The 17,191-nt window shown below is 43.0% G+C and overlaps 1 protein-coding gene across 2 annotated transcripts in view; it reads left to right on the top strand.

The window, feature by feature from the left end:
- Nucleotides 1-17,191, top strand: part of FRMD4A (FERM domain containing 4A) — a 352,260-nt gene that overhangs the window by 308,206 nt on the left and 26,863 nt on the right. For both annotated transcript variants that reach the window (XM_015427238.1, XM_015427239.1), the window contains 2 exons: nucleotides 4,480-4,602; nucleotides 14,843-15,071. In XM_015427238.1, coding sequence (XP_015282724.1) covers nucleotides 4,480-4,602; nucleotides 14,843-15,071 — 352 coding nt within the window. The remainder of the gene's footprint in view (nucleotides 1-4,479; nucleotides 4,603-14,842; nucleotides 15,072-17,191) is intronic.

Consider the following 17,191-nt stretch of genomic DNA (forward strand, 5'->3'; position numbering starts at 1 on the left):
TTGCCCTTCTGCAAATGAAGCCATTACAGAATTAGTTTCTCTGCAAATTTAATGCTCAGTGAGATTCCCAGTGGGCAAGATTCTCTATCCCGAGGTCTGTCTTAAGATCACTCTCACAGTGGTCACAGGAGGCTAACCTACTGTGTGTTTGTGAGTTAAGCACCCAGCCTCATGACATAGAAGTATTCTTAGATGCCTCCTTGTTAGGCTGGGTGGGCACATTGCGGTGCACACTCTGTAGGCGGTGGTCCTTATGAGAGTCTATGTTACATATCAGTTTATTAGAATGAAGAACTATCCAAAACACTTTAATCTTTTTGCGGTTCTGGTGCACAACAAATGTGTCCTAATAGCTACAGGCAATACCACCACCAAGTTCTCCATCAACAAATAAGGCGCACAGAGTCCCTAACCCTTGCAGCAGAGGCATCTCAAATTTGGCATTGGGCAATTCAGAGACAAAAGTCTCTGCAAGCTATACACATTGCAGGGGCTTCCAACTCTACAGCGGATATCCTCAGCAGGTTGACTACTTCAACTCATAAGTCTCACAGAGTCATAACTGCACCTTATATTTCTCCAAAGGGGATTCCCATGTGTGGACCTCTTTGCCTCCCATTCCAACAGAAAATGTACCCAGTTTTGTTCCCTGGCAACTTTCAACCTGGACTCCATCAGGAATGCCTTCCAAATTTCTTGGCAGGGGGGTTGTTTTTCCCACCTATCCTCATTCTGAGCAGAGTAATCACCAAAGCTCAGGACAGAGCACACCAGGTATATCTTGGTAGCCCCTTTCTGGCCTCAACAGGGATGGTTCCCTGTACTGTGAAATCTGTCCAAGGGAACTTTTGTCCCATGTCCAAAAAAGGGTGACCTGTTTCGTATAGGCGTGCTCTGCTATCACAACATCCACTCCCTGCGTCTTACGGTGTGGCTAGTGAACCTATGATGCACTGCTCTTCCAGGGTAGCCGAGGTCTTGGTCTCCTCATGGAGGCCAGCCACCAGAAGGTCTGATGCTAGTAAGTAGAATATATTTGTGGACCGGGCACTTACCTATGGGCTCCTGCTGGAATCCTACCTACTAACTGCTGTGTTCGATTATTTGAAAGGTTCAGGGTTAGCTGTATCCTCCATTAGGTTTCATTTGGCAGCTATCTTGGCTTACCATGATATTTTTGAGGGCTCAACAGTTTTTCAGCTCAACTGTCCAAAAAAATCCTTGAAAAGGTTATTTAACCTGTACCCCTCAATCTCCCCTCAAGTACTTCAGTGGACTCATTCCCTTGTTTTGTCTTCTTTGATGTATAAACCTTTTGAAGCAATAGCTACCTGTGATTTATCCGTCATGTCCTATAAGACTGTTTTCTTGTTCACCATCACATTGGCATGCTGGATGTGTAAGTTACAGCCACTGCACTGTACATCCCCTTTAAATTTCATGGTGACAAAGTCATCCTTCGGACAAACTTGGACTTCTTCTCTAAAGTATCACATTTTCATCTGTCCCAGGACAGTGTTCTTCTGGTGTTTTTCCCCTCCTCCAGCTGCTGAACAGAATGCACATTGTACACGCTTGATGTGAGGAGAACTTTACTTTTTAATTTGCAGTGTACTAAGCCTTATGAAACAGGTGTTGGAGCAAGCCCATCTGCAGATTTGTGACCTTTATGCTATTTGTCTACAATCCAATATTAGTACAAGAAAGACACAAAGATTTACTATTTGTAAGAACTTTAGATTGTCGAACTGTGCTTCTCAACATTGTGGGATCATTTTTTGATGCTTATTCTTGTATGAATATACAGAAATGTATTAGTATTAGTACTGATCTACTTTTTCAAAATCTATAAAAGAGTAATATTCCCTTCGTAAATAGATCATGGTTGCCATTGACTATTTTCTACTCATCCCGTGATCTCTATTTGGTTATCCAAAGCACTACTCCATTGACATAGCACTACTCCATTGACATAGACTCCAGGTGTGAAGTGGCTGTGGGAAAAGCAGTACTACAGTCATTGTTTCACTGAGTAAACCACACCCACCACCTTCGTAAGTGAGCTTGCTATTTTTCCATCTGGGACTGAAGCACAAAGATGAAAATTGGGTTGTACTTACTTGTAACTGTTGTTCATTGAGTAGTCTTCTGTGCAAGTGCACATCCCTCCCTCCTTTCCCCAATGTGGGTTTCTCTCCTAGGAGACTAATCTTCTCCATAGCAGAGAAGACTGAGGGAAGAGCCTCCATCCTGTGCCAGTTTGGGCAGGAAATGGAAGTGCATGCTGGAGGAGAGGGGGAGGTCTGCAAGTGCCTTAGAAGGCTCTAGAAAGCTTTGGAATTTTTACCTCCTCAGCTGGCCTCTGCACACGTGGTCCCATGTGTACCTGCACAGGAGACCACTCAATGAACAACAGTTGCAGGTAAGTGGAACCCTGTCTGACATATTGTGTCTGTTTTTTTCATGAAAGTGTTGTCTTGCTACGCACAGTGCTGCCATTGTTTTTGTTTTCTTGTTTCTCCACTCAGAGCTCTGGTAGGCAGCAAGTACTGCTGGCAGGCCTCCTGCCTAGTGGGAGATTTGGCAACTCCATCATGTTTTTATGAAACCAGGTCACTGAATGCCTGTCTTCAAGAATACTTGGCTTGCCTTAGCGTGGACAGGCTTCAAGTTGGTCACTTTGACCATAAATCCATCTCAGTTTGTAGAATGACACAAAACCAAGCACCAGTGTTTTATGTCCATTACCTTGGACAATTTCCCATAGTCCAGGGCCCGAAGTGATACAAAGGAGGTAAAGTGCCAGGCCTGCTGCATGTAGCATCAAGGTACAGCAGTACACTGAGGATGAGTCCTCGCAGGATCTTGGCCAGTGTATAGAGCTGTCTTAGGAACTCTGGTACCTTTTGGCAATACAGCTGTGCTCAATTACATCCCAGCCTTACTTAAGCTGGGGCCTGGAAAGACAACCTTGCTGGATCACCTGGTATGTAAGGCTGCAATCCTTGCTTGCTAGATCTCGCTCCAGAACTTGACAGCTCCTGTGCTCCAGATTCTGTCTATTCCAGACCTTGATGGTGCCTATGCTCCAGTCCTTGCTCAGTGATCTTCTACAGGGAAAGCCCTGATTCTTGGGAGATCAGGTAAAGCCCGAGGTCAGAGCATGAGTAGCAACTCTTTATACCTTTTTGATGAGCATGAGAAAGGGAAGGGGTGTTGGCAATAGAATGTGGGAGTAATGCAGATTGACTCTTTTGAAGATGAGCCAGCCTAAAAGGAAATCTTTTATTTGCATTATGGAGGGGAGTTTTCCCCTTGTGCCTTGAGAGCATTAAAATGTTCCCTTGGGGAGATCTAGAAGTTAGATAGGTAAGTATCTGTGGTGGGTACTTGTCATGATTGGAGAAGGGCAGGAGTAAAGTACTGGAATTGGCCCATTGCTTATTGTTTCTGACATCTGGATTGTTAGGTAGGATCAAGTTATCTGGGGAAAAGCTCCAAGGTCCTTGGGGGCAATGACACTCAATTGAATCCCTCTTATGGTGGGTATTTTGCATGATTAATAGAGGAGCTGCCCTGCCTTCCAGCTTAGCATGACTCACTGCCCTTTTGATACAGTTCCTTTTCTCAGTCCTAAGCCACACTGAGGTGTACAAAATGGGGAGAGAGCCATGCCAAAAAATGGGGGTCCCCAGCGGGGTGAGAGCCTTAGGGGCATCAGCCAGCCCTCATGGCAAGGATAACTAGAGGAGGATTCTGGAACACCAGGCTCAGCCTCACTCTGAGGTGCCAGGAGACCGGGAGGGGGAGAACCCTTCTTAAAAGAGGCAGTCTGTGTTCTCTTAGTATCCTGTGTAAGACTGGTACCTACTGCCCTCACTCGTTGCAAGTATGAGGCACCTTTTAAATTAAAAGATTTTGCCTTTGCTACACTACTTACTACGGGACATTGTTGCCCAGAAAATGGATATTCTAGCTCTGTACCCTTTCTCTTTGAAAATTTGGTCTGGCAGATTGATATGTAACCTCCCGTTGGGACAGTGGCTTAATTAGTTCCATTCAGCTTCATGTGGTGCCTCAGTGCATGCTGAAGTGCTTGGACTAAGCAGCTTAAGAGATGGGGGCCTCCTGGTGACCGGATAAAGAGAGAAAAGGTTCTATTGAGAAGCATCATCAGGAGAGTAAATGGTACAAAGCAGAGAGCATCAGTGGCCTGCCAAATATCAAGGTCCATTGCTCTTTCTCCACAAAACACACAACATAACTTTTTTACCCGCACAAACAGAACAGTCCTGAGTAAATCAGTTCATCCACATGAAGAATGTTCCAATCGTTCTGCATGTTTTTCAACCAAGTACGTATAACATTGCACCACGGAAATATAACATTTGCAGAATACCATTGTTTATCTGTGTACCTTAGTTGCTTAACTAGGTAATTCAGTATGTACATGGACCTAACATTTATATATGTTTACAGGAGCTTACAGGAAAACTGCCAAGAGAATATCCTCTGGACCCTGGGGAAGAGCCCCCGGTTGTGCGAAGAAGGATAGGTACTTCCTTTAAACTGGATGAACAGAAAATACTGCCTAAAGGAGAGGTGAGGACTAGCTTTGTTTGTGTCTGTTGCTGTTTTAAAGCATTCAAATCTAGTTCCTGCCAGAGCTTGCAAAAAAAATTGAGCAAATTGCTTACTGAAATAACCCCTTTCATCTTCTGACTACTTAGGTGTTTAGTTTTATTATTATTACGGTCTTAAGACCAGTGTGCAATACGAACATAGTATGAAAAAGAAGGGGGGGAAAGATAATATACAGAAACTACTTAGGTGAATGGGACTGTAGGTATATTACTGGCTAGTCTGGATTGTGTTACGTTCCTAAGGAGTGTTGCAAAATGTCTTCCTTGTTTCAATGGGTTGAGGGCTAATTTAGTCACCCCTTTACTTAAAGATACGGAATTGCTAAATGTGGGATCCCAGGTATCATGGCTACTATTGGATACAAATGATTATGTCACCCTCTCAGTGGCAAAATTCATAGGTGCAATAATCAAATATAAGTGAAATAATACAGTAAGGTCTTTTTAAAAAAAATTTTGTTCTAATGTCTGCTTAAGGTGATAGCCGTATGAGCAATACTAGATAGATAGATGCCTTCTTTGTTTGGAACATCAGACTAAAGATCATGTGAATGCAGCAAAATCTGGAATTATGTTTCTCTGTTTTCTGTTTATAATCATGTCATGATTTGCCCATAACATCCACATTAATCCAAAATCCAACACAAAACCCATAATCCAAAAACAGTGATGGGTGTCTATATGTTTTCCCCAGTGGGCAAAGAGTGGCTCCCAGAGCATGTTTCAGGTTGGGAAAAGAGCACAGAGAGAAAACATAAACCCACATTGCCCTCACTCTGTTGGTCCTACTCAGAATTGCCCCCTCCCCCAGGTTGATCATTGAATTCTTGAAAGGACTTGAAGTTTTGATCAGGGGAACTCCCAGTGCCTGGGCTAGTTTGGTCCTTAGCATCATAGATTGGACATAACCACATTTTTTGGGGTTTATTCTTTGCAATGGTCCACCTGAGCATAGCCACTACCAATATGAACTTTTAAACTTGTCTTCACTCACCTGTCTTTTACTTGCACAGACACAGGTATTTCCCACAGGCACTCCTTTGCACCCAGAAGCCTGCCAGTTTGAGCCCATCTAGAGGGATCCAAATATGTAGTTATCCATCACATTTGTATCTTGCCCTTGCTCCACTATGCCTAAGTTTAGGTTTTAAGAAGCCCAGCAAAAAGTATAGGAGTGGAACACATTATCCCTGGAATTGCTCATTACTTGGGAAAGTGGGACCCCATCCCCATGTTCTGCAAGACAGTTTGGGGACAGCGTTTTGCCTTAGTTGGTTTCCTCTGGGGGGACAGAACACTGAAGAACTATGGTTTATTATTATTTAGTAATTTATACCCCGCTTTTCTCCCCCGTGAGGACCCAAACCAAACCCAATCCTGGATATATTTGGGGATTACTAGGGAGGTCCAAAAACAGTGGAGAGGCCTCTGCTGTTTGTTGGGCTCCTAATCCAGTCCATTTAAAGGGACTGCAGAAGACAGCCCAAGGATCAGCTGTGCCAGCGGGGAGCAGACTGTTCCCACCAGCTCAGGGATGGCTTCTCGTACAGCCTGGTTTAAACCAGGCTGCAGGAGAAGCTGGCCCAGCCAAGATCTGCGTGCTGCGGGGAGAAATCTGCAGATCCTGGAGCTGGCTTCTCCTGCAACCTGGTTTAAACTGGGCTTCAGGAGAAGCCAAGCCAGCCCCAGGAACAGACTGACTTTTTTTTAACCGGTATTTTTCTTCTTAGATCTATTGGACCCCCAAAGATTCAGAATTTCCAAAAAGAATCCTGGATCCCAATACCATACTGGTATTGGGATCTGGGATTTTTCGGAATTCCCAAAAATTTTCCAGATCCAATAGACTTGAACTGAAAAATACCAATTAAAAAAAATTGCATGCCCCTAGAAGTAATTACTCAGATTGCACCATGACCTCACCAGGACTTAGATCAGGATTTTGTTTTCAACACTAGGGCTGAATCCTCCAGGAGAAGTAGCCCCTGAGCATGCAGAAAGGTAGGGTTGCCAGGTCTCTTTGTTCCTCTGGCAGGGGGATTTGGGGGGCCTTCCAGGGTGGGACTGTCACAGAGGATGCTCTGGTATTTGGATGAAACTATGGTTTTTTCACCCTCAAAACCATAGAGTTCGCCCAAATACCAGAGAATCCCTGCATGACGTCCCCAATGCGATGATGTCACTTCCTGTTCCTGTTTAGGGGAGGGGTTTCCCCCATCTGCCAGCTGGTCCGTGTGGAGTGAAACCCCCGAAACTGGGAGAACCCCAGCCCAGACCTAGGGGCTGGCAACCCTAGCAGAAAGTGACTTTCCTTCACTACTGAATAACTGCAGTCTTGTGCCTCTTCACAGGCTTAATAATTCAAGAGCAAATTTAAGATGGACTGTCAGATGTCCTTGACAACTCCCAATCACTTAAAGAATCAAACCAACTTTCTTGAACACCAGAAGAGGGCTAAGTGTACTCCTCCCCCCTCCCCCTCCTACACTGGACAGGCAGCTGCCTGTCAGGTGTAGGACAGGAGGTGGGATGCTTACAGCTGCTGGGGAGGTTTGCTCAGCAGGATTGCCTTAGCCCTGCTGCTGGCCGAGCCTCCCTGATGCCTTTAAACATAATCCCCCCCAACACCACACAGGCGGGTGGTCTGTCAGGTGTAGGAGCAGGACCAGGGTACTTTAATCCATCAGGGATGCCACCCCAGCAGGATCACCTTAGCGGTGCTGCTGGCCCAGCTTAGCCACACTCCCACCCACAATGGAAATATACCCCAAATTTGTAGAAAACTGGTTTCCTTTATTAGGTTATTTAACTTCTCACAATGTGGGTTCTAGAAAATTGGTTCATATGAACTTGCTTAATATCTGATTGCTCGGATGGTATTTTGAATACGTAGTTATGTCCCACTTTTTAAAATGTAACATAAATGAGAGGCAACTTTGTAAAAAAAAGGGGGGGTGTTATGCCCTCCCCCCCAATTCAATGCCCAGGCCAAACCCCTGCACCAAGAAACCCAACATAAGGGGAGTGTATTCCTTCCATGATCTCAACCCCCCCTCCAAAGAGATTTCTGAGAAACATGACCCCTAAAGGGGTAAAAAAGGGGCAAAATGTGTTCCCCCAATTGTTTTCTATGTGCCTGCCAGGCTGCTGCTTTCCCCACCCCCACCCCAATTGGTCAACTGTGTAGCACAGAGTTCTGAGGTAAAACCTCAGGAGTTGACTTAACAGACGACTGCTTCTTAAATGTTGCCTGCTCCAGAGTGCACCAAGCAGCCTGGTGATCCTAGCACTTGAGGGCAGAACCACCAATGTGGTCTACAGAGAGGTCCTTCAGTAGAGAAAAAAACAAGTATGTCATTTTTTACACTACAATCTTCTCCATTAGAATTCCTACAATAAATGTTACATTTCAAACTTCACATCATCAGTATTATCAGTGGATTTACAGAACTTAAATACTGTAGTGAAGCACAGGTGTCAGGCTAGTACTTAGCAACAAACCCTTGTAAATATTATGAACAGAACCCGCATCTCTTGACAGGGCATAGTTTTATCACCAGCACCAGCAGTGAAGACTTTGGCCGAGATTTTGGATGCCTCACTATCAATGGAGGCCCAAGTAAAAAATGTTGCCAGATCAGCATTTTACCATCTTAGGCAAATTAAGCAACTGGTTCCCTGTCTACCTCCCTGAGACCTAGCCACAGTGACCCATGCAACAGTCACCTCCAGGCTGGATTACTGGAATGCACTGTATGCATGGCTACCCTTGAGACTGACCCGGAAGCTTCAAGGGGGTCCAGAATGCAGCGGCATGTATCTTCACAGGGACACCATTAGGAGCCCATATACAACCAGTGCTCTGCCAGCTGCACTGGCTCCTGGTGGAATACCAGATCAAGTTCAAGGTTTTGGTTTTAACCTTTAAAGTCCTATGCAGTCTGGGACCAACGTACTTTCAGGACCGTCTCTCCTGGTACGTCCTTCAAAGAATGTCACACTCTGTGGACCAACATCTGCTGATTATCCCAGGCTCGAAGGAGGTCCACTTAGCCTCGACCAGAGCCAGAGCCTCCTCAGCTCTGGGGCCAGCCTGGTGAAACACTCTCCCAGGAGAGATCTGGGCCCTGTAAGACTTACTGCAGTTTCACAGAGCCTGCAAAATGGAGATGTTCCACCAGGCCCATGGCTGAGGCAGCAGAGATCTAACAATATTGGCCTCCCCTGTGTGTTTTCCATCATATACTGTCTACTCATCTCCCCACCCCGTGTTACTAGTTACCATCTGCAGTGCGCATATGTGGTGTTGACTCAGGAATACTGGTTTTAAATGACATTGTAGTTAGATTTGAATAACTGTTGATATTTATTGTACAGTTATTATCATTTCACTGTATTTTATCATGTTGTTGTAACCCACCTTGTGCCTTGCATTGCAGGGGAGGGCAGACTAGAAATCAAATTTTTAAAAAAATCAGAGATGAAATATATTCATTTTCAGTCATGTTTTAATAGCATACTTAATTCCTTGCATTGTTGCTAGCTTTTGTGAGAGATCTTGTTAAAAAAAAATAAGGCAAATCAGGATCCAGATCTTAGAATGTATTATAGTGAATGCACACTTCATGACATTTTTAATGTTGACAGAGTTTATAAAATTTTCAAGCAAAGCTCTTTTTAAAAAATCTGTTCAGTCTTAAGTAACACAAGGAGAGCTATAGTTATAGACTTAAAGTGCTGCCAATTAATTACTGACAGTGAAAGCAGTTTTTAAGTAAGCTCTTCAGAATGGCTACTTCAGAGCCATTGTGTCTTGACGAGAGAGTAATTCATAACTGCATCAGCTTCTTTCTGTGTTTGTGCATGCTACTAAATGGAGATGGAAGATTAGATATATATAAAAACCAGTTTCAGCATTCTGTCACACTCTAGTGTGACCAAGAAACAGAGCCCAGAATGGGACTGTACTGATAACAGCAGGCTAATAGTAGCAGAACATCTGCTTTGCATACAGAAGGCACCAGATTTAATCTCCATCTAAAAGGCCTCAGGAAAGAGGTGTTGGGAAAGATCTTGAAGAGCCACTACTGGTCAGTGTAGATGCCACTGGGTGGATACACTAATAATATAAGGCAACCTCAGTTCCTGGGATCACTAGAAACAAAGAAGAAGCTGGAGTGGTTTATCCAGTGTGGCCACCAGGAAAAATCCCAGTGGGATGATGGTCTGTGGGGTAACCTCTTCTGACACCCCCCCTACACACACCTGGGTCCAGTCATCGCAGGCCTGCCAAGTGTGACACCCATTTGCCCAACCTGGGCCAGTCCTTCCATCTGGGACATGTGGCAGGGGAGGGGACTAGCCCTTTCCAGGGTCAATTTGGCCTCCCATACTTCCCCTGGAAGAAACTTAGCTTGAACAGTGCCCCTGTAAACAATCCCACTTCCTCCTTCCACATGTAAAGCGGACTTTAATGCTTTTGATAACAATGTTATCAAATGTAAACTGCAGTTTAAAAAGATATAGCTCATGTGATTAATTCCTGCAAAAATAAGAACACTGGGGCCAGAGTTTAGTAGCTAGGGGGGAGGCGGAAATCTTGCCATCTTTCCTTCTGGCCTTCAGAAACTTCTTTTCAAAATACTCTTGGGATGAGAATCATAGTGCAGAATGATGCATGCTCTGCTAAAAATTCCATGTTTCTGCAGATAACTGAAGTTTGTACAGTTCTGAACAGACTGCATAGCTTGTCCTTCCAGCTTGCCATTGATACTTTTCAAATGTTTAATTTGTTGTTTAGTGCAAAGGCCACTGTGCATTAGCCAAATGACACTGTGGTGCCTAAGGTCTAGTTTACTTCTCTATTGTGGAACTGATTTCTCTGTGGCTAGATTGCACACTGCTCCAGTAAGATTTTTTTAGGAGGAGCCATGTAGGTTGATGGATGTTCTTTACTGCATCACTTCTTCTTTTTTTTGAAATGTCTTTTTATTTTAACCCAATATCTCACAGTCAACATTTCATCCTTGTACAAATATTTCCCCCCTTTCCCCCCCCCTTCCCCCTTCCTCTTCCCAGGTTTTCTCCTCCATCATCAGGGAAACGATATCTGATTGGATGTATTCAAAAAGATAGTTATTCCAATTCTCCATAGTCCACTTGTTCTTGTCTTTCCATCCTAATACTATAACTGCTTTCCCTGCTAATATCATTGCCTTGAATACCTCTCGATATTTAAGTTCTACTGTTTCGCTCTTCATAGTGCCTAATGTTATTAAATTGATATCTATTGGTATTGATACTCCTATTTTATCCTTTACCCTGTCCAATATTTTCTTCCAAAACTCCTGTACTTCGGCACATTCCCACCACATATGTGAGTACCAGCCTTTTACCTGGTTGCAATGCCAACAGTTCGAACTCACCCCGGGTATCATATTAGCTAATTGCGCTGGCGTCCGGTACCATTTAGTGAAGCATTTCAACTCCATTTCTCTAAATTTATCAAATTTAATCTTTTTAATCCCCGTCATTAGTTTTTTTAGGGTTGTTTCTGAGGTTAATCCTTCTTTATGCCATTTCTCCTGAACACTTTTAAGTATAGATTCCTCGTCAACGGTCATTCTTTTATATACCTTGCCCGCTAGACCTCTACCTGTCTTTCTCTTTTCCTTATACAATGCTTCTGCAATTTCTTCTGGTTCTCCCCCCCTCTTTTGCTGCAGAAGAGATGGATTTATACCCCACCCTTCACTACCCAAAGATGTCTCAGAGTGGCTTACAAACTCCTTTCCCTTCCCCTCCCCACAACTGACACCCTGTGAGGTAGGTGGGGCTGAGAGAGCTCTTGACAGAAACTGCTCTTTTTTCAAAAACAGCTCTTATCAGAACTACGGCTTGCCCAAGGCCATCCAGCCAGGTGCAAGTGGAGGAGTGGGGAATCAAACCCAGTTCTCCCAGATTAGAGTCCGCGCACTTAACCACTACACCAAACTGGCTCTCTTACCTCGCCCTACTCCCTTATTTAATTCATTTTCCAGTCTGACCCATTTCTGATCTACATCTTCTCCTATTTCTATCAATGACTTAACATTGAAAGCCTCATAATAACCTATCAGATCGGGTATGCCCCATCCCATTACATTCTGTGGGTTATATATAAACTTTTTCTGCGTTCTGGGTTTTTTGTTTCCAAATATCCATTCTCTAATTGTTCCGTTCCATTGTTCCAACTGTTGTATGTTTATTTCTAATGGGAGCGTTTGGAGTAGGTACATTAACCTGGAAATGAGAAACATTTTGGCCGTTCTTATTTTATTTGAAATGCTTAAGTTTTTATTTGCCCATTTTTTCATATCCTTACAGACCTTCTTCCAAGCCTTTTTGAAGTTCCCTTCAACTGTTTTTTTCCAATTCTTCCTAATTTCAATCCCTAAGTATTTTATTGTCTTGGTACCTAATCCTATATTTGTCATCCTTGCAATTTCCCTTCTTTCTACTATGCCTACATTGAAATACATAATTTCTGACTTGTCTATATTCACTCTTAGCCCTGAGTATGCTTCGAAGTCCTCCAGTATAGTTTTTATTTCTTTGATTCCCTCTTTAGGGTTTGTCATAGTTATCATTAGATCGTCTGCAAACAGATTAATCTTTAGTTCCTCATTACCAATACGGTATCCATCTATTCTACCATTGTTCCTTACTCTTTCCGCTAATATCTCAATCCCCATGATGAATAAATACGGAGAGAGAGGGCATCCCTGCCTTACTCCCCTCTGAATATTAAACTCCCTTGAATGCCCTCCATTTACCCTTACCACTGCCTTCCCTCCTTTATATACTTCTTGTATTGCATTCTTAAATCGTTCCCCTATCCCATACTCATCCATGATCTTCCAAATATACCCATGGGAAAGCGTATCAAAGGCCTTATACACATCGAGCTTAAGAAGGGCAAACTTTTGTTTTTGGCCATGTTCTATTACATTGAAGATATTTCTGATCGGGTGACTTATATTCCTCCCACTCACAAACCCATATTGGTCCCCTTTATTTACTGCATCACTTCTGATGCTTTCATGAGCAGTATATATGTTAGCATGTGAGGGAGCCATGTGGGGCCAGCTCACGTGCTTCGTTCAAGCAGATCTCTCTGGAGCATTAGGAAGCTGCCACTTCATTAGTGTATCTTGCACAGCATTAGACTGCATGTCCCTCAATTCATTATACAGAGATTGAACAGACTGATTGTTAAGTAACTTTTATTCCATAACTTATTTATGTAATACCATTGAGGTCAACAAGACAGCCATGTGAGCAAAAGTTACTGTCACATCCTGTGTGATACGCAGAATTAAAAGCTGGTGTTTCACAGATTCTGTTGTCAGTAGAGTTACTCTACTTTTTTCCACATGGTTTGTTTTCATCACTCCTGGCCCCATACTGCTTTCGTTTATCCTAATTTCTTCATGCATTTTGTGCCTTTAATTTTCACTTTGTTTTGTAGTCATTATTCATTGTCTTTACTGTTTTTTGCAACCGGAGTCATAAACAGCAAACTCTCATCCCACAATAAACCTCGTTCCACCGGAAAACATGAAAGGTTGCTACTGCAAAAGTTGTCCTGTGATTTGACAACAGCTGCTAGGAATTTTGTCTCACGCAGAGTAGTTTGTTTGTCTTCATCTCTAAGTAACCAGGATGGTTTTGCTTCTGGAGAGAGGAAGTCCTGATTAAATAAAGGAAAGATCGGTTCATCACTTAGAGCTGAGAATTTGAGACAATCAAGCAAAATATGATCCACAGTCAATTTTACTGCTGCCACAATTACAGAGTCGATCTGAATATGAAATCCCATTAAATCTCCCTGACATCAAATGAAGGTAGGGTATTCAGGTGCGCTAGCGTGAATGCCCTTCTATACTTTGGAAGAATTACATAAGAACATAAGAGAAGCCAATGTTGGATCAGGCCAACAGCCTATCCAGTCCAACACTCTGTCAGACAGTGACCAAAAATACCAGGGGCCATCAGGAGGTCCACCAGTGGGGCCAGGACACTAGAAGCCCTCCCACTGTTGTCCCCCCCCCCAAGCACCAAGAATACAGAGCATCACTTGTCCCAGACCGAGAGTTCCTATCTATACCTTGTGGCTAATAGCCACTGATGGACCTCTGCTCCATATGTTTATCCAATTCCCTCTTGAAGCTGTCCATGCTTGTAGCTGCCACCACCTGTGGCAGTGAATTCCATGTGTTAATCACTCTTTGGGTGAAGAAGTACTGCCTTTTCTCTGTCCTAACCCAACTGCTCAACAATTTCATTGAGTGATAAGTAGTTTGGCATTGTTGTTGGAGGCTGAATGCCTACTGAAAAGGTTGAGCACACTCTGTGGGCTCTAATCGATGTGCTCTCGTAGTCAAAATCTCTCAAACATCTTCTAATGAGCTATGACAGTTCTTGTCTATTTGTGACTCCTATCACATCATGGGTGATAACCCAGACATAATAGTTTATGTTTGTCGTTATTGTTGTTTTCCCCTCAGGCTCTTTGAGATCATTTTTACCCCAATCTTTTTCTGGAAACCAATTGTGAGTCAGCTTTTTCAAGTGTATAATGCTTTGTCAGTTTCTTTGTTCCACCCACCTCCAGCCCACTTTTCAATGACCGGACTGCTGTCATCATTAAACCAATCCCTCTATGCCCCCCAGACAAGTGATATCAGTTTTTTTTAGAAAGACCCTAAAATATTGATATATTGCTGTAATGTTGTAATGATAGTTTAAGCAGGTTCTCTGAATTCCCCAGTTTTCATTTTTTTAAGTAAACTATCATTACAACACTACAGCGATATATTGATATTTTAGGCTGTTTTTTTAAAAAAATAATAATAGGGGGGGTGCTCTGATGACACTGATAACAAAACCAATGACATCAGCACCCTCCTTGAAAATCCTCATTATTTAAGCCATGTGTGAGAGAAAATAAACTGACTCTGCAACTGTAAAAGTTCACAAAGAGGGTGGACGTGTGGAAGAACCCTGCCCAAACCAATTCCTGTGCTTGTGGATTGACTCCCAAGAAAATCAAGAGTTACTTGAGCATGCAGAAAGGGTCTCTGTTTTGAACTGCAAAATTGCCATCCATCTATATGACTGATGAACTAACACCCCAAAACATATTTCTTGCTGGTCAGGAGGCTGAGTTGGAACGTTTAGAGAGGGAATTCGCTATTCAGTCACAGATCACTGAAGCCGCTCGACGCTTAGCCAGCGACCCCAATGTCAGCAAGAAGCTGAAGAAACAAAGGAAAACCTCCTACCTTAATGCACTAAAGAAACTTCAGGAGATTGAAAATGCTATCAATGAGTACCGTATTAAATCTGGAAAGAAGCCAACGCAAAGAGCCTCCCTAATCATAGATGGTAAGCACAACTGAAACTTCACAGTGCTCTGATATCACAATGGTACCTAAACAGTGTGAATTGCTTCATTACTTGGAAAACTAATGAGGAGATGACTTTATCAGAAACTTATGTGAAAATATTTAGAAGCTGCCTGACTCAAATTTTGTATGAGACTTTAGCACTTGGAATTCTTTTGATGCAAGGGCCCAGGGCAGATTGTCCATGGCTCACCTGGAAGATCTTCCAGAGTTAAGGTTGTGGTTTAGGATCTTTTTGAAGACAATTTTTAATTGGTAGATAGTGTTAATAAGAAGTGGATGAATGGGAACAACATGGCAAATGAGACTAAGGTGTATGTCCCTCATAGAGCCTTGTGCTCACTGAATCATCATCTACTTGTTATCCCCGGCCCAAAGGATGTCAACCTAGCCTTGACCAGGGTCAGGGCTTTTTCTGCCCTGGCCCCAGACTGGTAGAATCAGCTCCCAGGGCCTTGTGGGACCTTTTACCATTCCACAGGGCCTGCAAAACAGAGCTGTTCCACCAGGCCTTTGGGTGAGGCAGTGGGTGTCCATCTTAGTTGGCCTCCCTGCTTTAGCCCCCAATCTACTGAGAGTTCTGACTTCATCTATATAGCCCTAACAGTCTTTCTTTTATATAAGTTGTTGCTACCTCTGAATTTTACTGTTTTAATTATTTTAATGTAACGTAATTTTAATGTTATGAGTCTTTGACTCTGTTGTGTTCCGCCCTGAACCCCTTTGGGGAGGGTGGAACAAAAATTTGAAGAATAAATAAAAATAAAAGTAAATAAAGTGATGCATAATTTGACATATGCACTACTGAGATCTGAACTGGCTCACTGGGAAAATAATATTGTGGTAGATAATGAAAAAGGTGGTGAAAAAGGTAAAATTTAATGTTAGGGAAATAATGAATTGAAAATACGTCTAGCATCATAATGCCATTATAATAAAGCTGCAAATATAGCTGTATCGTTTTAAGGAATTACAGTGATTGACACAGCTATATCACTGTAATTCCTTAAAATTCTGTTCTTGGTGAGATCAATGTGATGTATCCCATCAGTCTGAAGTCTGGCTTGGAGATTCTATCTGGTTAGTGGTCAAATATGCTGAACCATCCAATGTAAAACAGTGGTTTGATAATTTTTTAAAAATTCCATTGATCATGAGGATGCTGAAAGACTGTAACCAGTCTTTGTGTAGCCAAACCATAAAGTATTATGTCAGTTTGCCAGTTAATATTTGTAAATATTCACAGATGTTCTAGAGAGCTTATTCTCAGTAGTTTGTGAAAATCCATTGTGTACCGTATGCAGACTTGATACAGTACAATTTGGTGCAGTGGTTAAATGTGCAGACTCTGATCTGGGAGAACCAGGTTTGATTCCCCACTCCTCCACTTGCAGCTGCTGGATGACCCTGGGCAAGCCATAGTTCTGTCAGAGCTGTTCTCTCAAGGACAGTTCTGAAAAGATCTCTCTCAGCCCCACCTACCTCCCAGGGGGTCTTTGGGGGGGGGAAGGGAAAGGAGTTTGTAAGCTGCTCTGAGACTCCAAGAGAAGGGCAGGGTATAAATCCAATGTCATCTTCTTCTACTATTTATCCACCATGAGTACCCCTTCCTCAATTTATTTATTATTGCAGCAAGAGAAGCTGGGAATATTTGGCCATCGAGCAGAGAACAGGAATTAAGCTTGAAGGAGAGATTTTTAAAAGGAGTCTATCAGAAGTCCCAGTAGTGCTTCAGCTGTCCACATGGGACAAGCTGGTACTACAGTTGACAAAAATGACCCCAAGTTAGGTTTGGGGGGGAAAAACCACAGGAAAATCCCTGCAGAAAATCCTGGGATTCAGTGGGTTGATGGCAAAGGGTTGGTGTATTGTAGCAAAACAAATCAGAAGTCCAGTGGCACCTTAGACTAACATTTATTTCAGTATGTGCTTTTTGAGTCCCAGCTCACTTCTTCAGCAGTGTGAAGGGGAGATCATACCAAGAATTCTTCATATGGGGATATTACAGGACATGGGAGGGGAGCTGAGGTTTGGTGAGAATTCAGACTTGATCTTCGGAGCCCTCCTGATAGTGATCCACCTTGTGTGTTTTTGTTCACA

Source organism: Gekko japonicus, unplaced genomic scaffold (assembly GCF_001447785.1).
Source record: "Gekko japonicus isolate JY-2015 unplaced genomic scaffold, Gekko_japonicus_V1.1 scaffold1247, whole genome shotgun sequence".
Taxonomy (NCBI): Eukaryota; Metazoa; Chordata; class Lepidosauria; order Squamata; family Gekkonidae; genus Gekko; species Gekko japonicus.